Source organism: Hordeum vulgare, chromosome 6H (assembly GCF_904849725.1).
Source record: "Hordeum vulgare subsp. vulgare chromosome 6H, MorexV3_pseudomolecules_assembly, whole genome shotgun sequence".
Lineage (NCBI taxonomy): Eukaryota > Viridiplantae > Streptophyta > Magnoliopsida > Poales > Poaceae > Hordeum > Hordeum vulgare.
In genome coordinates this window covers 28,050,536-28,074,285 of record NC_058523.1, presented here as the reverse complement: position 1 = coordinate 28,074,285, position 23,750 = coordinate 28,050,536, and the positions used below count along the sequence as shown (strand labels likewise).

Genomic DNA, 23,750 nt, shown 5'->3' with positions numbered 1-23,750 from the left:
ACCATCTTTTCGTCTAGCAAAATGAACATCCCTCACAAAATCAGCAAGCACAAAGTCATCATCGCGAGAGTTAGGCCCTTCACTGACATGTGGTCGCTTTCGCTGAGGATCCTCTGAACCAGATTTATCAGCTCGCTTGCGAAGGTTCTTGATCATGCAAGAAACAAGAGGACTCCGCCAAGGAGTTCCACCTTCCTCAGCAACAGAACTCAGTCGCTTATTGAATTTACCAAATTTGGGACCCTTGGCACCATCTGCAGCCCTCCTCGGCTTCTCTTTCACCGCATACTCATTTGAGTCACTTTCAAACCTCAACTTTTTCTTGCATTGCTTCAACTCATATTCACGAAGTTGATCCGGGACCATCCACTCTTACGTAACTTCCTCTGTTCCATCAACGGATTGTGATTGAGTTTCACACCAGACGGGACGCCTAATGCTCTGGTCAAAGCTCACACCAACGTCACCCTTTCCAAAATAATGGTTAATCAATTGAGTAACCTCCTCAAACCCAGGCGCCCCAACATTAAAACCAAACACTGTGTCAAAAAATGAAGTTTAACTACGGTCATTAAGAAGTGCGCAAAAAAGGGAACAAATGCAGTACACACATACATATAAATGCAGTGCTGCAAACACAAGCTAAATAAGAAACAATGCAGGTCACAAAATAATTGTAATGGAGTTAACCCATATGCATACACAACCTCAATAAAACGATAATGAAGTTCTCACATACATGTAGTGGAGTACACATATACAAATAAATGCAGTGCTGCACACACTAACTACATGTTTGTTTCAAAAAAAATCACTAGCTTCACAAGGCAGCAGCAGTTTGTACAAACATCAAGTAAGCGGCATACACAATAAACAAAGTGTGCACATCAAAAAAAGAAAGCGTGCACATCAATGCAGTTCCAAACTCATAGGACACATATGAATTTACAAAAGAACAGAGTAATACAACCAATTTGGCAAAAAAAAAACTCCCCCTTAGATTCAGACCCGTCGGAGAGCTTTCTCGTCCACAACATCACAAGTCATCATTGCGCTACCACCAAATCCCTTCCTCTCTTCAAACTCCAAGTGGTACACATCTGCCGACGATGGGGTTCATCAACGAGTACAAGGACGTGCAGGCCCACGGCAACACCATGTTGCGCGTGATCCACACAAATGACAAGAAGCACATGGCAACCTCCCTCGAGCAGTACGAGCGCCATCTCGGACTCCAGCACCACAAGATCATCAGAATCGATCCGAAGTACACCAACGAGCCCCACGAGACGCAGAAACCCGCCGTTGCCCAACTCTCCCTCGGTAAGACACAGCTGATATTGCTCTTCCAACTGAGCGCTACTGTAAGGTGCACCATCTTTGACAACTTCCTCGTCGACCCCAGGTACACATTTGTTGGCTTCTCCATCAACCGCGACAAAACCAGGCTCAAGCACGTCAAATTGGAAGTGACCAACTTCATCGACATCCAGAAGGAATGGAGGGTGCCCGAGACCACCAAGGAGTTGGACTCCCTTGCGGACGTCGCATGCATGCTCATCGACGACTACTACAAAGACATGAAGGAGAAGATCACCGACGAAGAGCACAGGTGCTGGGGCTCCCTACCCCTATCCAAGAGGCACATCGGGTACGCGGCAAAAGACGCATACACAACGTATGAGATATGGAACCGCATCACCCTCACCTAGGACGGGCTTCGTTGTGCAAAGCTGGAGAAGGACAAGCCACCCATGAAGGGCGCCAAGAACTGGGGAGACTACACATGGTGAAGAAGCGCACCAGGAGCTAGGGAGATTACACGTGACCGCAAAAAAAGTATCTACAACATTGCGCGTGTCATTTTAGAATTATCATCAAATTTGCTTTCTATTGTTTGCTTACGTAACGTTAGTTTTCTTGTGATTGTTTTCTTTTGCTGAACTTGGTTTGCTTGTCATATAAAATAGCTTGTAATGATGAACTTTACTTGTGTTATGACTAAGTTTATTTCAGCTACAAAACTAGAGTTCAATAATAGAACATACTGCAGTGCACGCAAAAACTAGAGTTCAATATTAGAACATACTGCAATGCACGCAAAAAGTATGTGATTCAAGCAGTGCACATATGGAAGAAGATGCAGTGCACAAAATTGGATGCATATAGTACAAAGCTGTTGGCACGTGCACTATAAAATTCTAAATAATGTAGTACACAACGATCCAACAAAAAAAGTAGTGCACACCCCCATATTAAAAAAGATATGAAACGGGAAAATACACGAAAAAATTTGGACGAAGATGCAGTGCACAAATATGATGCACGGAGTAAAAAAAATGCTCTTGCATTTGTAGTGCATGTTGTAGGCACATGCTATATATTATATTGATGAATGCAGTGCAAAATTATCTGGCAAAACAGTATACGCCCTATATTAGAAGGAGCAAAAAATTGACCGCCTAGGTGCAACCAGGCCCCAGCCTATCAACACAATCGAGTATGAGCAACGATGTGTGGTGCCAGGCAAACAAGGGCACATAGGTCAGATATGATAGTGCTCGGAGCACCGTGTGTAAGCGCCCAGTAGGTATACGGTGGAGTTCGGAATGATTGCCTCGTCAGGGCTTAGAAACTGGTAGCGGTCTTTCTCGGCGAGCGAGGTGGGACAAAGCATGAGCACGTACACACAGCACACCGGAAACCAAACATACTTGGGCCGAATTACTATTTGCTCTAGAACAGGCCTAACAGCGAGAGAAGCCACTAGGATAAAAGACTATCCAACAGACCACAAAAAATCACGGCCCAAAAATAAAAATAAAATGTCTAGAAAAACAAAAACATAAATAATCCACGTAATATGCAGTTCGTCCACATAAGTATTTGCGTTTCGCTGGAACGAATTGAGCATTCGTGTTGTTTCTCAAATGCACCCTCACAAAAACTAAATTAGAATACTTCAACCACCTAACACCAACGACAACATTTAATAATTTCGTTGCTCCAAATAGCTGCATAAAACATATCATGTTCAAAAAATGCAGTGACCTGACCAGCATGAGTGCAATGCCAATGGTCGAAATTTTGCAGTTAACGTATCATGTTCAAAAAGAAGTGTCATAGTACACGGTTCAAAACAATTGTCATAATAGCATCAATACCACAAAAATTGTACTTATAATGTAGTTCGAAAGTGCATTTAATGCAGTTCTCTTAAACACAGAATGCATTTTAAGAAAAATAGAAAACACATAAGCTCTCATGACCATTGTAGTACAGTTACAGTGCACAAGCCATGCAGTTCTATTATTCTTGTACACGAAGATCCGCGCATCGACAAAATGCAGTGCACTGTATGCAGAAAAATAAGTCCATTTTCTATATTAGAAATAAAACTTCAAACAAAAACAAAATCAGTTAGCACATTTCATACATGAAGTTAGTGTGTTCACGAAAGTGTGTTTTTTGGTTTGAAATGAATTTTACTTGTACTGCCTGCCACCTACAACAGCATTTAATACTCTGAAACTGCCTACATAAACCCCATCTACTCGTCCTCCACACCTAGACGGCAGACCCCTCTTCTTCTTATCTACAAAAAATAGATCTAGGGTTCCACCAATTCACCCTCCTGCTTCCTACCATTCACCTAAGCTCAACATGGAAGATTGTTCATGCGGCTGCGTGGCTAGGATGGCGCCGATAGCTGAGGCTTTCCTGTACTCTAATGGTCTGGAGCTCACTCAAACTGATCGATGCAGCCTGCTCTCGTGCCTGCTCACCGAGAATCGTGGGTTCAGGGTCCCATTTCTCCATCGTCTCACTGTTGCAGACGTGGAGGATTCTTGGGTATGTCTTTCAATAAATTCTTCTTCTCCATTATAGGTTGCTAATCAACAAATAAATCTTTATTTCCGTCACCTTAACCAATCTCACAAACAATGTCTAGATATGTCCTTTTTACAAGGTCTTCAGTAATTAACACTGTGTTGTTCCATCTATTTTTCTTTCGCTCCAAACCCGCTAGAAGTACATACTAATTACATCTAAAACTATCAGGATGGAACACAACAAACAGATCAAAGTAGTTATATCGAGCATTAATGTAGTTCCCTTTGAGATAAATTGCAGTATGTATTAACCGATACAGCGGTGCGGAACTACTAAAAGAATACTATGTATTTCACAAGAGTTAGCATCCAACTCATTCCACATTTTGATTCAAAATTACGCAAGTTTCTATTAGTAGTATCCATATTTCCAAACAAATATAACTTTATGCATATAAATATAGAAACTAAGATCTAGCAAAATATGTGGTACTAACTCATACAAATTCTTTTTCTATCCATGCACAACTACAGAAACTGCCATCCACAATAAGTTTTACTACTCCAAGATAAGTGAGGCTTAACTTGGAGACAGTGCACAAGAATGGCTATGAAGAAATGCAAGCTGACTACCACATCGACTCTGTCGGCTGCTTCAACATAGCTGCTAGTTGGAAGGAGTTTGTCACCCTTAATGGATTTGAGGCGGGAGAAGCGTTGATAGTGATGTTCTACAGAGAAGAACATACTAAGGGCAAGGAATTTCTCCCACTAAAATTTATGATTTTTGCATTGTATAATGTATAAGTAAAAAAACAAGCCCTTTGTGGTACATCTATAATGCTTGCTTATGTTGCATGCTTTTAAAATTATGTTTATCGGACAACGCAAATCTATGTTCTTCAATCAGTTTGAATGGTCCCTTTTTTAATGAATGTAAACTGATCTGCATCAATTTACTCCTATTTTCACAAGCTGCTTGTCAAATTGCAGTTCAAATTACATGTGGCATATACTAATGCTTTGCTTATGTTGTATGCTTTTCAAATTATGTGCATCAAACGCTTTCAACGATACCTTTTCAAACTATGCGACCTAATACGTACCATCTTATCAACTTTTTAGAAAAAAAAAGTTGTTGCTGAATTGGAGATCCTCAAAGTTGCTGTTGTGTGAAATGCAGTTCTCTAATACACATAGTGTGGTCCTTTGTATCAAACAAATATAGTGATCTGAACAGTAAGAGTGCAATGCCAAATAGTCGAAACTTTGCAGTTAACGTATCCTATTCAAAAAGAAGTGTAAATAGTGCACAATTCATAAGAATTGTCATAATAGCATTAATACCACAAAAACTGTACTTCTAATGCAGTTCGAAAGTGCATATTATGCAGTCTCTTAAACACAGAATGCATTTTAAGAAAATGTTAATCACATAAGCTCTCAAGCCCACTGCAATACAGTTACAATGAAGTCCACTACTAGCAAGAATTCAGTACACTACAACGTATGGCAGAACTACAACCATAAAATTGAAAGGTGTACAGATCCAGATACGTGGGAGAGTAACACAAGTGACACTTCCACCCACAGTTCTATAAGTCGACTAAAAATTGAACACTAACACAATTTTGAAGAATACCCGGATACCCCGTAGACAATTAAATCGAAACCAGGGCCACTTGGATGAACAACATATGATATTCTTTCAAAACAAAAACAAAAAATTAGAAGATTACACGCGCAACACAATGAATTCAAACAACACAATGAATTGAGACAAGATTGCAAAAGGATTGACCACGGAATGCAAAAAAAGTCAACAAAGAACAGAGGAACGGACGGACCTCGTACACCCGCACAACCGATTTTGCTAAAATAGAAACCTAAATCCTAAAAGTTACACAGATTGTAGAGTAAAGGGGGTGATTAAACGAACACAATCAAAGAATTCCTACTAAAAACTGTTGGGGAACGTCGCATGGGAAACAAAAAATTTCCTACGCGCACGAAGACCTATCATGGTGATGCCCATCTACGAGAGGGGATGAGTGATCTACGTACCCTTGTTGATCGTACGGCAGAAGCGTTAGTGAACGCAGTTGATGTAGTGGAACATCCTCACGTCCCTCGATCCGCCCCGCGAACAATCCCGCGATCAGTCCCACGATCTAGTACCGAACGGACGGCACCTCCGTGTTCAGCACACGTACTGCTCGACGATGATCTCGGCCTTCTTGATCCAGCAAGAGAGACGGAGAGGTAGAAGAGTTCTCCGGCAGCGTGACGGCGCTCCGGAGGTTGGTGATGACCTTGTCTCAGCAGGGCTCCGCCCGAGCTCCGCAGAAACGCGATCTAGAGGAAAAACCGTGGAGGTATGTGGTCGGGCTGCCGTGGAAAAGTCGTCTCAAATCAGCCCTAAAACCTCCGTATATATAGGTGAGAGGGAGGGGACCTTGCCTTGGGGCTCAAGGAGCCCCAAGGGGGTCGGCCGAGTCCAAGGGGGGAGGACTCCCCCCCCCCAAACCGAGTTGGACTTGGTTTGGTGGGAGGGAGTCCCCCTTCCTTCCCACCTCCTCCTTTTTTTTTCTTTTCTCTTGATTTTTTCTTCTTGGCGCATAGTGCCCTTTTGGGCTGTCCCACCAGCCCACTAAGGGCTGGTGTGCCACCCTCAAGGCCTATGGGCTTCCCCGGGGTGGGTTGCCCCCCCCCCCGGTGAACTCCCGGAACCCATTCGTCATTCCCGGTACATTCCCGGTAACTCCAAAAACCTTCCGGTAATCAAATGAGGTCATCCTATATATCAATCTTCGTTTCCGGACCATTCCGGAAACCCTCGTGACGTCCGTGATCTCATCCGGGACTCCAAACAACATTCGGTAACCAACCATATAACTCAAATACGCATAAAACAATGTCGAACCTTAAGTGTGCACACCCTGCGGGTTCGAGAACTATGTAGACATGACCCGAGAGACTCCTCGGTCAATATCCAATAGCGGGACCTGGATGCCCATATTGGATCCTACACATTCTACGAAGATCTTATCGTTTGAACCTCAATGCCAAGGATTCATATAATCCCGTATGTCATTCCCTTTGTCCTTCGGTATGTTACTTGCCCGAGATTCGATCGTCAGTATCCGTATACCTATTTCAATCTCGTTTACCGGCAAGTCTCTTTACTCGTTCCGTAATACAAGATCCCGCAACTTACACTAAGTTACATTGCTTGCAAGGCTTGTGTGTGATGTTGTATTACCGAGTGGGCCCCGAGATACCTCTCCATCACACGGAGTGACAAATCCCAGTATTGATCCATACTAACTCAACTAACACCTTCGGAGATACCTGTAGAGCATCTTTATAGTCACCCAGTTACGTTGCGACGTTTGATACACACAAAGTATTCCTCCGGTGTCAGTGAGTTATATGATCTCATGGTCATAGGAATAAATACTTGACACGCAGAAAACAGTAGCAACAAAATGACACGATCAACATGCTACGTCTATTAGTTTGGGTCTAGTCCATCACGTGATTCTCCTAATGACGTGATCCAGTTATCAAGCAACAACACCTTGTTCATAATCAGAAGACACTGACTATCTTTGATCAACTGGCTAGCCAACTAGAGGCTTGCTAGGGACGGTGTTTTGTCCATGTATCCACACATGTAAATGAGTCTTCATTCAATACAATTATAGCATGGATAATAAACGATTATCTCGATACAGGAATTATAATAATAACTCTATTTATTATTGCCTCTAGGGCATAATTCCAACAATCTCCCACTTGCACTAGAGTCAATAATCTAGCCCTCACATCACCATGTGAATTACATTGTAATAAATCTAACACCCATACAGTTCTGGTGTTGATCATGTTTTGGCCGTGGAAGAGGTTTAGTCAGCGGGTCTGCTACATTCAGATCCGTGTGCACTTTGCATATATTCACGTCCTCTCCCTCGACGTAGTCGCGGATGAGGTTGAAGCGTCGTTTGATGTGTCTGGTCTTCTTGTGAAACCGTGGTTCCTTTGCAAAGGCAATGGCACCAGTGTTGTCACATAACAAGGTTATTGGATTCAGTGCGCTTGGCACAACTCCAAGATCCGTCATGAACTGCTTCATCCAGACACCCTCCTTAGCCGCCTCCGAGGCAGCCATGTACTCCGCTTCACATGTAGAATCTGCTACGACGCTTTGCTTGGAACTACACCAGCTTACTGCACCCCCATTAAGAATAAATACGTATCCGGTTTGTGACTTAGAGTCGTCCGGATCTGTGTCAAAGCTTCCATCGATGTAACCTTTTACGGTTAGCTCTTCGTCACCTCCATACACGAGAAACATCTCCTTAGTCCTTTTCAGGTACTTCAGGATATTCTTGACCGCTGTCCAGTGATCCACTCCTGGATTACTCTGGAACCTACCTGCCATACTTATGGCCAGGCTAACATCCGGTCTAGTGCACAGCATCGCATACATGATAGAACCTATGGCTGAAGCATAGGGGACGGAGCGCATATGCTCTCTATCTTCATCAGTTGCTGGGCACTGAGTCTTACTCAATCTCGTACCTTGTAGAACTGGCAAGAACCCTTTCTTGGACTGTTCCATTTTGAACCTCTTCAAAACCTTATCAAGGTATGTGCTTTGTGAAAGTCCTATCAGGCGTTTTGATCTATCCCTATAGATCTTAATGCCTAGAATGTAAGCAGCTTCTCCTAGGTCCTTCATAGAGAAACTTTTATTCAAGTAATCCTTTATGCTCTCTAAAAACTCTACGTTGTTTCCAATCAGTAATATGTCATCCACATATAATATAGAAACGCCACAGAGCTCCCACTCACTTTCTTGTAAATACAAGATTCTCCAACCACTTGTATAAACCCAAATGCTTTGATCACCTCATCAAAGCGTTTGTTCCAACTCCGAGATGCTTGCACCAGTCCATAAATGGATCGCTGGAGCTTGCACACCTTGTCAGCATTCTTAGGATCGACAAAACCTTCGGATTGTATCATATACAACTCTTCCTTAAGGAAACCGTTAAGGAACGCCGTTTTGACATTCATCTGCCAGATTTCATAATCGAAAATTGCAGCTATTGCTAACATGATTCTGACGGACTTAAGCATCGCTACGGGTGAGAATGTCTCATCGTAGTCAACTCCTTGAACTTGTGAAAAACCCTTTGCCACAAGTCGAGCTTTATAAACGGTCACATTGCCTTCGTCTTCCTCTTAAAGATCCATTTGTTCTGAATAGCCTTGCGGCCCTCAGGTAGTACCTCCAAAGTCCACACTTTGTTCTCATACATGGATCCTATCTCGGACTTCCTGGCTTCCAGCCATTTGTTGGAATCTGGGCCCATCATTGCTTCTTCATAATTCGCAGGTTCATTGTTGTCTAACAACATGATTGATAAGACGGGATTACCGTACCACTCTGGAGCAGCACGTGGTCTCGTCGACCTGCGTGGTTCGACAGAAACTTGAACTGGAGTTTCATGATCATCATCATTAACTTCCTCCTCAACCGGCGTCGCAATGACAGAGGTTTCCCCTTGCCCTGCACCACCATCCAGAGGGATGAGAGGTTCGACAACCTCGTCAAGTTCTATCTTCCTCCCACTCAATTCTCTCGAGAGAAACTCCTTCTCGAGAAAAGCTCCGTTTTTAGCAACAAACACTTTGCCCTCGGATTTGAGATAGAAGGTGTACCCAACTGTCTCTTTTGGGTAACCTATGAAGACGCACTTTTCCGCTTTGGGTTCCATCTTTTCAGGCTGAAGCTTTTTGACATAAGCATCACATCCCCAAACTTTAAGAAACGACAACTTTGGCCTTTTGCCATACCACAGTTCGTATGGTGTCGTCTCAACGGATTTTGATGGTGCCCTATTTAAAGTGAATGCAGCTATTTCTAATGCATAGCCCCAAAATGATAACGGCAAATCAGTAAGAGACATCATAGATCGCACCATCTCTAATAGAGTACGATTACGACGTTCGGACACACCATTACGCTGTGGTGTTCCAGGCGGTGTTAACTGTGAAACAATTCCACATTGTCTTAAGTGAGCACCAAACTCGAAACTCAGATATTCACCCCCACGATCAGACCGTAGGAACTTGATCTTCTTGTTACGATGATTTTCCACTTCACTCTGAAATTGCCTGAACTTTTCAAATGTTTCAGACTTGTGCTTCATCAAGTAGACATAACCATATCTACTTAAATCGTGAGTGAAGGTGAGAAAATAACGATATCCGCCGCGTGCCTCCACGCTCATCGGACCACACACATCGGTATGTATGATTTCCAACAAGTCACTTGCACGCTCCATTGTTCCTGAGAACGGAGTCTTAGTCATCTTGCTCATGAGGCATGGTTCGCACGTGTCAAGTGAATCAAAGTCAAGTGACTCCAAAAGTCCATCAGCATGGAGTTTCTTCATGCGCTTTACACCAATATGACCTAAGCGGCAGTGCCACAAAAATATGGCGCTATCATTGTTAACTCTAACTCTTTTGGTCTCAATGTTATGTATATGCGTATCGCTATCAAGATTCAATATGAACAATCCTCTCACATTCGGTGCATGACCATAAAAGATGTTACTCATAGAAATAGAACAACCATTATTCTCTGACTTAAAAGAGTAATCGTCTCGCAATAAACAAGATCCAGATATAATGTTCATGCTCAACGCAGGCACTAAATAACAATGATTTAAGTTCATCACTAATCCTGACGGTAACTGAAGTGACACTGTGCCGACGGCGATTGCATCAACCTTGGAACCATTTCCTACGCGCATCGTCACTTCATCTTTTGCCAGCCTTCGCCTATTCCGTAGTTCCTGTTTCGAGTTGCAAATATGAGCAACAGAACCGGTATCAAATACCCAGGCACTACTACGAGAGCCAGTTAAGTACACATCAATAACATGTATATCAAATATACCTGATTTTTCTTTGCCCGCCTTCTTATCTGCCAGATACTTGGGGCAATTGCGCTTCCAATGACCCATACCCTTGCAATAGTAACACTCCGTTTCCGGCTTAGGTCCAGCTTTGGGTTTCTTCGTTGGATTGGCAACAGGCTTGCCGCTCTTCTTCGAATTGCCCTTCTTGCCTTTGCCGTTTCTCTTGAAACGAGTGGTCTTATTCACCATCAACACTTGATGCTCTTTACGGAGTTCAGACTCTGCGACTTTCAGCATCGCAAACAACTCGCCGGGAGACTTGTTCATCCCTTGCATGTTGTAGTTCAACACAAAGCCTTTATAGCTTGGCGGCAGTGATTGAAGGATTCTGTCAGTGATAGCTTCTTGCGGGAGTTCAATCCCCAGCTCAGCTAGACGGTTTGAGTACCCAGACATTTTGAGCACATGTTCACTGACAGATGAGTTTTCCTCCATCTTGCAGGCATAGAATTTATCGGAGGTCTCATACCTCTCGATCCGGGCGTTCTTCTGAAAGATAAACTCCAACTCCTGGAACATCTCAAATGCTCCATGACGCTCAAAGCGACGTTGAAGTCCCGGTTCTAAGCCATACAAGACTGCACATTGAACTATTGAGTAGTCCTCCTTACGTGCTAACCAAGCGTTCTTAACATCGTGATCAGCCGTAGCGGGTGGTTCATCTCCTAACGCAGCATTAAGGACATAATCCTTCTTCCCAGCTTGTAAGATTAGCTTAAGATTACGAGCCCAGTCTACAAAGTTGCTTCCATCATCTTTCAACTTAGCTTTCTCTAGGAACGTATTAAAATTCAGGATGACTGTCGCGTGAGCCATGATCTACAACACAAATATATTCAAAGTGGACTTAGACTATGTTCAAGATAATTAGAGTGTAACTTAATCAAATTATTCGCTAAACTCCCACTCAAAAAGTACATCTCTCTAGTCATTTGAGTGGTTCATGATCCACTTACACTAGCTCAAGTCCGATCATCACGTGAGTTGAGTATAGTTTCAGTGGTAAGCATCCCTATGCTAATCATATCATCTATATGATTCATGATCGACCTTTCGGTCTCATGTATTCCGAGGCCATGTCTGCACATGCTAGGCTCGTCAAGCTTAACCCGAGTGTTCCGCGTGCGCAACTGTTTTGCACCCGTTGTATGTGAACGTTGAGTCTATCACACCCGATCATCACGTGGTGTCTCGAAACGACGAATTGTACAACGGTGCACAGTCGGGGAGAACACAATTTCGTCTTGAAATTTTAGTGAGAGATCACCTCATAATGCTACCGTCGTTCTAAGCAAAACAAGGTGCATAAAAGGATTAACATCACATGCAATTCATAAGTGACATGATATGGCCATCATCACGTGCTTCTTGATCTCCATCACCAAAGCACCGGCACGATCTTCTTGTCACCAGGGCCACGCCATGATCTCCATCAACGTGTTGCCATCGGGGTTGTCGTGCTACTCATGCTATTACTACTAAAGCTACATCCTAGAAAAATAGTAAACGCATCTGCAAGCACAAACGTTAGTATAAAGACAACCCTATGGCTCCTGCCGGTTGCCGTACCATCGACGTGCAAGTCGATATTTCTCTTACAACATGATCATCTCATACATCCAATATATCACATCACATCGTTGGCCATATCACATCACAAGCATACCCTGCAAAAACAATGTTTTACGTGGTGACCATGGGTATCTAGTAGGATCGCATCTTACTTACGCAAACACCACAACGGAGATATATGAGTTGCTATTTAACGTCATCCAAGGACCTCCTCGGTCAAATCCGATTCAACTAAAGTTGGAGAAACTGACACTTGCCAGTCATCTTTGAGCAACGGAGTTACTCGTAACGATGAAACCAGTCTCTCGTAAGCGTACGAGTAATGTCGGTCCAAGCCGCTTCAATCCAACAATACCGCGGAATCAAGAAAAGACTAAGGAGGGCAGCAAAACGCACATCACCGTCCACAAAAACTTTTGTGTTCTACTCGAGAAGACATCTACGCATGAACCTAGCTCATGATTCCACTATTGGGGAACGTCGCATGGGAAACAAAAATTTTCCTACGCGCACGAAGACCTATCATGGTGATGCCCATCTACGAGAGGGGATGAGTGATCTACGTACCCTTGTAGATCGTACAGCAGAAGCGTTAGTGAACGCGGTTGATGTAGTGGAACGTCCTCACGTCCCTCGATCCGCCCCGCGAACAATCCCGCGATCAGTCCCACGATCTAGTACCGAACGGACGGCACCTCCGCGTTCAGCACACGTACAGCTCGACGATGATCTCGACCTTCTTGATCCAGCAAGAGAGACAGAGAGGTAGAAGAGTTCTCCAGCAGCTTGACGGTGCTCCGGAGGTTGGTGATGACCTTGTCTCAGCAGGGCTCCACCCGAGCTCCGCAGAAACGCGATCTAGAGGAAAAACCGTGGAGGTATGTGGTCGGGCTGTCGTGGAAAAGTCGTCTCAAATCAGCCCTAAAACCTCCGTATATATAGGTGGGAGGGAGGGGACCTTGCCTTGGGGCTCAAGGAGCCCCAAGGGGGTCGGCCGAGTCCAAGGGGGGAGGACTCCCCCCCCCAAACCGAGTTGGACTTGGTTTGGTGGGAGGGAGTCCCCCTTCCTTCCCACCTCCTCCTTTTTTTTCTTTTCTCTTCATTTTTTCTTCTTGGCGCATAGGGCCCTTTTGGGCTGTCCCACCAGCCCACTAAGGGCTGGTGTGCCACCCTCAAGGCCTATGGGCTTCCCCGGGGTGGGTTGCCCCCCCCCCCCCCCCGGTGAACTCCCGGAACCCATTCGTCATTCCCGGTACATTCCCGGTAACTCCGAAAACCTTCCGGTAATCAAATGAGGTCATCCTATATATCAATCTTCGTTTCCGGACCATTCCGGAAACCCTCGTGACATCCGTGATCTCATCCGGGACTCCGAACAACATTCGGTAACCAACCATATAACTCAAATACGCATAAAATAACGTCGAACCTTAAGTGTGCAGACCCTGCGGGTTCGAGAACTATGTAGACATGACCCGAGAGACTCCTCGGTCAATATCCAATAGCGGGACCTGGATGCCCATATTGGATCCTACACATTCTACGAAGATCTTATCGTTTGAACCTCAGTGCCAAGGATTCATATAATCCCGTATGTCATTCCCTTTGTCCTTCGGTATGTTACTTGCCCGAGATTCGATCGTCAGTATCCGTATACCTATTTCAATCTCATTTACCGGCAAGTCTCTTTACTCGTTCCGTAATACACGATCCCGCAACTTACACTAAGTTACATTGCTTGCAAGGCTTGTGTGTGATGTTGTATTACCGAGTGGGCCCCGAGATACCTCTCCGTCACACGGAGTGACAAATCCCAGTATTGATCCATACTAACTCAACTAACACCTTCGGAGATACCTGTAGAGCATCTTTATAGTCACCCAGTTACGTTGCGATGTTTGATACACACAAAGTATTCCTCCGGTGCCAGTGAGTTATATGATCTCATGGTCATAGGAATAAATACTTGACACGCAGAAAACAGTAGCAACAAAATGACACGATCAACATGCTACGTCTATTAGTTTGGGTCTAGTCCATCACGTGATTCTCCTAATGACGTGATCCAGTTATCAAGCAACAACACCTTGTTCATAATCAGAAGACACTGACTATCTTTGATCAACTGGCTAGCCAACTAGAGGCTTGCTAGGGACGGTGTTTTGTCTATGTATCCACACATGTAAAAGAGTCTTCATTTAATACAATTATAGCATGGATAATAAACGATTATCTTGATACAGGAATTATAATAATAACTATATTTATTATTGCATCTAGGGCATAATTCCAACAAAAACAACATCCGAGCGCGAAAAAACCGCATCAGACACGAACACGAACGAACAGTACGAATCTAGTCTGCCAAATCGCTCGATTTGCGTAGTTTTTAGTGCTTTCCCCGGTACATTCCAAATAATAAAGGTTAACTCGCATCTAGAAACAAATTAAATCATCCTGCAAAGCCCGATTGTGCACAGAACTCGCGCGGGGACAACAAAACTCTACAGTAGTTCTCTCGTAAAGTATTGAAGTGTGAACAGTACAGGGATGCAGTGCACATACGTTGGGCTTGCACTGCTGAAGTATTACCAGAATAGCTATTCTGCTAATATTACCAGAATAGACGGGTTGTATATACATACATATATATATATAATATGTGTGTGTGTGTGTTCCATCTCCTGCATAACAATTAGATAGCAGTTTCTCTAACATACCTGAAGGAATTTCATAGTAAATATTTTTAGTAGGTTCAGTAGGTTGAGGAGAGGATTTTTCCTCTTCTAGTTGAGGTGAAGACAACCGAAACAAGCCCCTCAATGTATTATCCTCTATAGTTATAAGCAAGAGTAAATTTTAGCGCGTAGCAAAAATGTCGGCTTACCAAATTCGACTTACCAAAGGCACGTAACTCCCAAGAAACACCGCCAGAAAAGAGACTTGATGACCCAGAAGTATAATGGATCAACCGTAGTTTTGTTGATAAGTAAGAGTGTCGAAGGAAACGAGGAGTAGAAGGAAATTAGAAGCGGTTTTCAGCAAGGTATTCTCTGCAAGTGCTGTAAGTAATAGTGATAGATGGTTTTGTAGCAAGATAATTCCTGAAAAGTAACAAATAAAATTAGTAGAAAAGAATTAGCAGGGTGGCCTAATACTTTTGATAGAACATGACAAGCCAAAAAAAACTTTTTATAAAGTAATGCACTGTCGAGGACACATGGGAATTGTTGTCTAGTCACGTTCACCTTGTTTAGTTGATTCGTGTTCGATATTTTAATAATTTGATATGTAGGTGAACCAGTGCTAGGGTGCTGTTCTTACTTGAAGAAACAACCTAATTATGATTACCACCTCTTGCAAGCATCTACAACTATCATATAAGAATTAAGATAAATCTAACCATAGCATGAAACATATGGATCCAAATTAGCCCCTTACGGAATAACACGTGAACAAGGGATTAAGCTTCTGTCAATATCGCAACCCCTCATCTACTTATCACTCCCCAATGCTTTCCCTTAGGCCCAAGTATGATGAAGTGTCATGTAGTCGACGTTCACATAACACCACTAATGGAAGGGCAACATACATATCATCAAAATATCGAACACATACCAACATCATGTCATTACTTATAACAAGACTTATCCCATGTCTCGAAGAACGAAAGTAACTACTCACAAATCATATTTATGTTCAAGATCAGAAGGGTATTGAATATAATTAAGGATCTTAACATATAATCTTCCACCAAATAAACCAACTAGCATCAAATATGAGATGTAATCAACACTACTAGCAACCCAGAGGTACCAATTTGATGTTTTGGGATAAATATTGAGTACAAGAGATGGACTAGGGTTTGAGAGGAGATGGTGTTGGTGAATAAGTTGATGAAGATTTCTCCTCTCACGATGGAGGATGCATTGATGGTGGCGGTGGCTTCGATTTTCCCCTCCCATAGGGTAGTTCCCCCGGTGGAATCGCTCTGTCGAAAAGCAAAAGTGCACCTTTCCAGGTTCCACCTCAAGACGGCAGAGCTTTGTCTCGAAAGTCTTCTATTTATTTTGTCTAGGTCAAAATGCATCATATAGCAGAAGATGGGCACCGGAGGCCACCTGTGCGACCCACAAGGCATTAGGGCACGTCTAGGGGCTGGTGACGCCATGTTGCCTTGTGGGCAAGTGGTGACCCCGCTCTGGTATTTCTTTTGCTTTGGTATTTATTATATATTCAATAAAAATATTCTGTGAAGTTTCACATCATTTGGAGTTTTGTAGAATAGGTGTCTTTCTTGTAGCTTTTCCACGTCCAGAATTCCAGTTGCCAGTAATGTCCCCTTCATGTAAATCTTGCAAATTAATAGAAAAAATGCATTAGAATTGCATTCATAAGGTGAAATAATGACCAGAATAATATAAATAATAGTAGGAAATCGTGATACAAAATGGGCGTATTAGTATCCACATTGCAAAAACGTCTCCGATATGCACTTCTACCTTTAGCAAGACTTTCAAGTTGTCATGAGGGTAGGACCGCATATTAGACATTACATATAACATCACAATAATTTATTTGCATTGTTCTTGCAAAAAAAACTTATTTGCATTTTTTAAAGAGGCACATACTGATGTACAAGTGAAGCCCATCATAATCATGCACAAATGGGGATCAACCTGCAAGATCTGTAACATTGGAGTTGGCTACGACTGTAGCCCAAGAATGTCTGTGCAATCTCGATTACCAACCCTAGCAAGTAAATAATATCAAATGGCGAGAGCGAATGAGTTTAGCCTCCTCGCCCCCAACTCCGATGGAAAGAGCGAGATCCTGGACCAGACGCCCCTCTTGTTGATCACCATGGCTAGGCTGCGAACAACGATGAAGGGCCTGGGAAGAGTATCTACGCTACCAGGAAAGTTCTGGTGGGATTCGACTGACGACTCGGAGGAGGAGGTTGCGACTCCAGCAGATACATTTGTCTCAGAGGGGATTTTGAAGGTGGTGTTCCGGCGAGGGTGCGACTGCCTTTTGCGTTGCATATTTCAACCACGAGATCTCGCCCCCTTTGCCGCATGAAGTGTTGGTCACCAAGAGCAATGGTATGTCGTTACGGAGACCTTAACCTTTCTGCGCAGGTCTGAGATGCATGACACCCTCAATTCATAAATTGCTGATGTTTCTAAGTTTATTTTGCAGGAATTTTTTATAAGGAATGCCATCATTAATGACGTCAACAATAGGGCGCATGAGAGAGATTTTTCAAAAGAGACTGGGCTAAACAGGTTCCATACCCAATGGACTGCAACCAAGTTCAAAACCACATTCCCACTTGCCTCAATCCTCTCGATACTTCAAGGCATATGGTTGCGCCCAGAAGATAGGGTTAGGGTTCCCACACCTATCGACGTGCGGGGAGGCAGAGGAGACGTGGAGGTGAAGGGTGTGTGTGATGATGATGGAGTTTAGAAAACAAAATTCAGGTGTGCCAGTGTACTGTAGTATAAAACAAAACAAATAGAGGGGAACAATAGTCTATTAATCCGTTCCATGGCCTCCTAGCGCGGCCAACCTCACTGTTACGATCTACGGTCTCCTAGTTCCAGGTGCCTCGGAAGGCTCTCGGTTAATTACTCCAGTGGGTTGCTCCACGAGATACCTTCGATTATGTTGCGTGGTTGTCTTCGGTACATTCGCTTCGCATTCTCCATCCATGACGATGGTGATGTCGGGAGAGGTCTGGGCAGCAACAAAGCCCGTGTCCTCGTCGGTACAAGCGACACTCAACGTGGCTTTGTGCTAGCCATTCCCTCCCTTGTAGTCACGCCTTGTTGGTCTTTGATGGCGTTGATGTAGTCAGTGTTGGAGTAGCAGGGAACTTGCTTGGCTCAGACTTCTTAACGATCATTAGCTTTGTCGGGGTATGCACCACGGGAGCATGTTTTTGGTGGAGATCGGTGCCGGGGTAAAACTGACGCACACCCACATCGGCATGACCGGTGTGGTTGTTGCCTCGTCTTGGCTAGGCACCGACTATATGGCGGTCCCCCTAGACAAGGACACCATCTCACGGGCCGTGGAAACATAGTATCGCGAAGGGGACGTGGTTGGTTCCTCTTCTCAGCTAGACGCCATATTCGATAGTCTGCCAAAAGAGAAGGATCACGTCGCCTCTATGCCGGTATCCCGTACGCTGGAACCTGTATGCCATGACATGTTCGCCGTGACGGGTGCAGCATCTCAGCTGGACGGCGTATTCAGTGGTCTGCCAAGACAAGGGAAACGTATCACACGGCTGAATAAATGTGACGTCATTGAGGGGCGTTGTTCGTGCCTCGTCTCAGCTAGACGCCATACTCGATGGTCTGTTAAGACAATGATTACATTCCATGTATGCCGGTATCCTATATGATGGAACCTGTATGCCATGGCCTGTTCGTCGTAATGGGTACCTCGTCTCGGCTGGACGCCATATTCGGAGGTCCGCCAAGATAAGGGAAAACACAACATGGGGCCGAAGAAAAGTTATGTCATGGAGGGGTGTGGTTGGTGCCCCATCTCAGCTAGACGCCTTATTTGGTGGTCGCGTCCTATGAAGCACCAATACGGCAACACTGATACAGCGATACGGGATATGGCAAGATCTAAAAACAGCAATACGACGATACGACAAACATATATAAATAAAATGATATGTAATAAAAATTAACATAATAAAATGTGCGAGGTGAGATTAAAATGCCACCCCACTGGTTGCCTAATTGCTTTCATGCCTCCTTGTTTCTCATTTTAAAAATCTCACTATGATCGAGGGATAACACGACCATAGACTGCCCCAATTCTATCTGGACTATAATACCTATGAACATGACTATAAAATTAATAAAAAAATTTAAAGTTAAATACTTGAGATTGTCAAATGACAAACATATATGAAGAGCAACCTTCGATTGCACGAGTGAGCCAAGTAATGAAGGCGGTACTGCTCTTCTTCCAATGTTTTATAAGTTTTTTCTTGATAACGATATAAAAAGCACAATCTTCATTGAGCTCCTTATTCTCATAATGATAAATATATAAAAACTCTCACCTATGAATGTGACGATAATTAAAATCAGCAAGCAATACACTTGAAATAATGCTCAAATGATGATGAAGAAAGCTAAAAGATGCAATGATTTATATTTGTATCTTCTTTTCTAGCAATAGGAGGCAACATCAACATCAATAAGTAATTTTATGCCATAAAAATAAAAAAGAAGCAAGCCAACAATGTTCAACAAGTAATTTCATCCAACAAGTAGCATCAGTACAGTACACATTGACTATCTATATGAACAGATCAACGATATATCAAGACATGAGCAATATTGAATGGCGATACTTTCGGGATACCCGTATTACCATTTTTTTTTAATATTGAAAAAGACGATACTTGGGGATATCCATATCGAAGTTGTCTTTGGCGTATCAGGGTTTTGACGAACTATTGAATGGCGATACATGGATTTTGAAAGTATCGATGCTTCGTAGGTCGGGTCACGTCAGTCTTAGCAGCGTTGATATAGTCGGTGTTGGAGCAGCATGGTTCCTACTTAACCTGGACTTCTTGACGGTGTTAGCTTCGTGAGGGTATTTCTCTTTTGAGCTCGTTTTCTGTGTTGTTTTTCTATCAACAAAATAGGCTTTCCGCCCGTTATATTGGTATAGCAACCACCAGATACAATTGCTGGGGCCTCAACACAAGCACGCTCAAAAAAATAAAAAACAGAAACAACAGAGAATAAAATACCAACAAGTCGGACCAACAAGCACGCCCAAAAGAAAAAAAAAACAGAAACAACAGAAAATAAAATACCAACAAGTCTGACCAACGAAATCGAACATGAATCGCAACTGTTGCACGCGCCCGAAAATTCTACCGCGCTCCTAACACTCCGAAACGACGCATACCAAGCAACACCTTTAAGAAGAAACGCAGCACTACGACGCTGTTACTCGGACAAGTCCTAGAGTTTCCCCCGATACACGAGGGGGCGTGGGAAAAGGGGTATATCCAACGACCTTCAGGAAGGCACGGCGGCGACCACGGGCTCACCACGTCGGTGCCAGACAAGCCGACAAGAAATTCTACCATTGCAGTCACCATCGCCGTCTCACCGTGGCAAGAGAAGCGAGACCGCCAGATCAATAGGGAGCAGCCGGGAACAGGGAGCGTCAGGGTCAACAGCCACGCGGGAGGGGGCAAAGTCCACCACCCTTGACGGTAACCGACCGAACATATAGCTCATGAGCAAGCCAGGCACCCCTGCACGGCCGACACTGAAACAGGCTCGTGAAGCTTCGGTCACCGTGCTGCATTACGAGTGCCGCCTACTCCACCACCCCAGCACGCACCACGCCTCCGTCCATCGGAGCCTACACCAGAAAGCCCATGCTTGGCCTGCCCAGACTCTGATGAGGACCAAAAGGGCCCAGATCTTGGCCGGAAAGGCGCCGCCGGCGGCCATCATGCCGCCCCGCAGCCAAACAGCCGCGCCACCGCCACCTTGCCACCCGAAGCTGTGCCGAAGCCGCGCCATCGCTAGATCTGTCACCGGCCTGGGTGCATCGCCGCCAGCCGTCGCCACCCGAGTAGCAGCGCCGCGCGCGGGGAGGGGGGGGGGGCAAGGCCGCCGCCGGCGGCACCATACGAGCAAGCCCGGTGGCCTACGCCGGAGGCGGCGGGAGGGGATTAGGAGGGCGCGGGGCGGTCCGTCGAGTCCGTTGTTTCTCTATTTGCATCTCTTTCGGCAAGCAGGGTCATTTGGAACGAAAATGCTAGACCTACTAAATCCTACTTACGTTTACTAAACCTTCCAACTAATCTAAACATACCCCCTGATTTTTAAGGGTGGGTGAGCCTCACCCTTCTTTTAATTCAATCAATGATTGCCAAATCAAACTATCCCGTAAACGTACGTAAATATTTACGTAGATGTAGCATTAGTCCATTTGGAAGGCGTCGAAGTGGAGACTCGCAAGTGTTCACGCCCAGGCAAAACAGGTGCAAGTTGGATAGAGACTCTAGGGGAAAAAAATTCGTAACAGTTTTTTATAGACGTGGAAAATGAAGGGAAGAATAGTACACATCTCCTTTGATTGCAATTTTTTTGTTGATAGCTTATCAAGCTGACCACTTGGTGAATAGTACACATCTCCTTCACGTCCTTGATCTGCATTATTGAAACACAGAAGGGAAGATTCTGTTTTGCTCCCTAAAAACTGCAAAATAAATCATTAATGGAATGTTCGTGTCTAACTCAAAGTATGTAAATTGGACCAACTTCGTGTCTAACTCAAAGTATGTAAATTGGACCAACTTCGTAGGATAATATCAGCATCAATATTTTAATTAGAGCCCATGGAGATAATAGTAATTTTTAATACTGCATGGCTGCCTACATAAACTGTCCAAGACAGTTGTAAACGCAGGCCATAACCAAAACCTCCTCACCTGCTCTCGTTGTGAATCTTTAGCGTTCATTCGGTCCATGGCGTCGCAGGCAGCCTTTTCTCGTGGTGGACAAGATGCCGACCTCGCAGACATGGCAGCCCAGCTGCTTGCCATGCTCAGCGGCCTTGGGGATGGGGGGAGAGGAAGGAAGGCGTGGGACCAACTCCAGGGAATGCTGGCGCAGGTCGCCACCTGCGTCGCTGATCCAACGATCACCGTGGAACATATGCTTGGCCTCCTTGAAGATGCCAGGGGGCCATCCTCCCTGCATCTCCACCACCCGGAAGGCGAGGTTTTGCTTCGGCGGATAATGGCGTATCTGGAGGAGGAAACCATCAGGGTGCTGGACGCTGGTGTGGCTATTCCAAGGCTAAGAGAGGTTCTCCTGGTGGTAGCCCGTCAGCTGGGCATGCTTCCTCTCCGTGACACGGACCCCATGCACATTGTAGATCGGAACAGCAACTTTTGTGACGCAAACGTGGCTGGCATTATCAAATGCTCTCCGCAGCTCTCCGCCGCAAACGCTCCGTACGGCGTCGTGTCCATTGTCGGAGCACAAAGCAGCGGTAAGCGAAGCATGAGCATATATTTATGTGTGGTTCTTTGGATTTCCTATATACATGTTTCACTCATCCTTGTATTTTTGTTACCTTTTTGACTTTGTAGGAAAAAGCTATTTACTTAATCGTCTCTTCGGTACCAAGTTCCCCGAGATGAACGCCAAACTTGGACGGTAATCACTTATGGTTTAAGTTTTTTCTTGGAGACTATATATGTTGCGTTTAGGCCTCGTGTGCTTTGGTTGAGGTATATTTCTCAAAGTTGGCACATCTATCAAAACATACTTGAAAGTTTCCCTCACAAAGAAAAACACACTTGAAAGTATTTGGACTTGCCAAACAAACCTTAACAGCCCTTAAACTTGATCAAAATAATTATGTGTCTTATATAACTTGCACGGTTCAATGACTAGGTTATTGTTTTGCTTTTCTTGTGAATTGTTACCTTTGTCGTATCTGGTTTAGAGCTTACTAGCAAAAGGGCCCGTGCGCTGCAAGGTAAGAGAAAAAAACACCATTTTTTATGACGATGGCCACATTATATTCATATTTCATTGCATGATTTCGAAAATTTGTTCACAAATGCAAGAAAATATTTCTTATTTTAATTTTATTCACAATTCACAAGTTGAAACAATGTTCATTTTTTTAATATCATGGTTGTCAAAAAACATGGTAACTCAAAGATTTATTCTGAATTTTAAGAAATAATTTTCAAAATATACTATAATATTCAGATCCACCCCGACAATTTATTCTTCAAAATTCACCCTGGTATATAATCGGAAAGACTCATAAGAATTACTGTTAAACTACATACATTAGATCATTAGTGAACATTTTTACAAATTTGGGAACCTTTTTAAAATTAAGAACATGTTTTACTATTTATAAACATTTTTAAAAAATTCCAAACAATATTTGATATTACGAACTATTTTCAAGTATTTTCTTGCGAATTGGTGAATAATTCACTTTTTGAATTATCAAACATTTTTTTAATTGCATTAAAGAAATTGCTCAAAATGATGGACTTTTTTTATTCACGAATGTTTTCTCGAAAATTACGATTTTTTTAATATACAAACATTTTTACAAAAATCCCGAACAATTTTTGAATTTGCGGACATTTTATATTTTATCAGAATTTATGTATATATTATTTTTTGAATTTAGATTTTTTTGATTTATTTTAATTAGAAAAAATGAAAGGGAACAGATAAATAAATAAATAAACAGGCCCCTGCCCATGGGCTGACCCAAATGGGCGTTCTGTTTCTTCTCCAGC

General features: G+C 43.6%; 1 protein-coding gene across 1 annotated transcript; it reads left to right on the top strand.

Annotated features, from left to right (window-relative positions):
• Positions 1-1,109: 1,109 nt before the first annotated feature.
• On the top strand, positions 1,110-1,712 carry LOC123406120. The gene has a single exon (XM_045099603.1). The coding sequence runs from the start codon at positions 1,110-1,112 to the stop codon at positions 1,710-1,712; it is 603 nt and encodes a 200-aa protein (XP_044955538.1).
• The last annotated feature ends 22,038 nt before the right edge of the window (positions 1,713-23,750 follow it).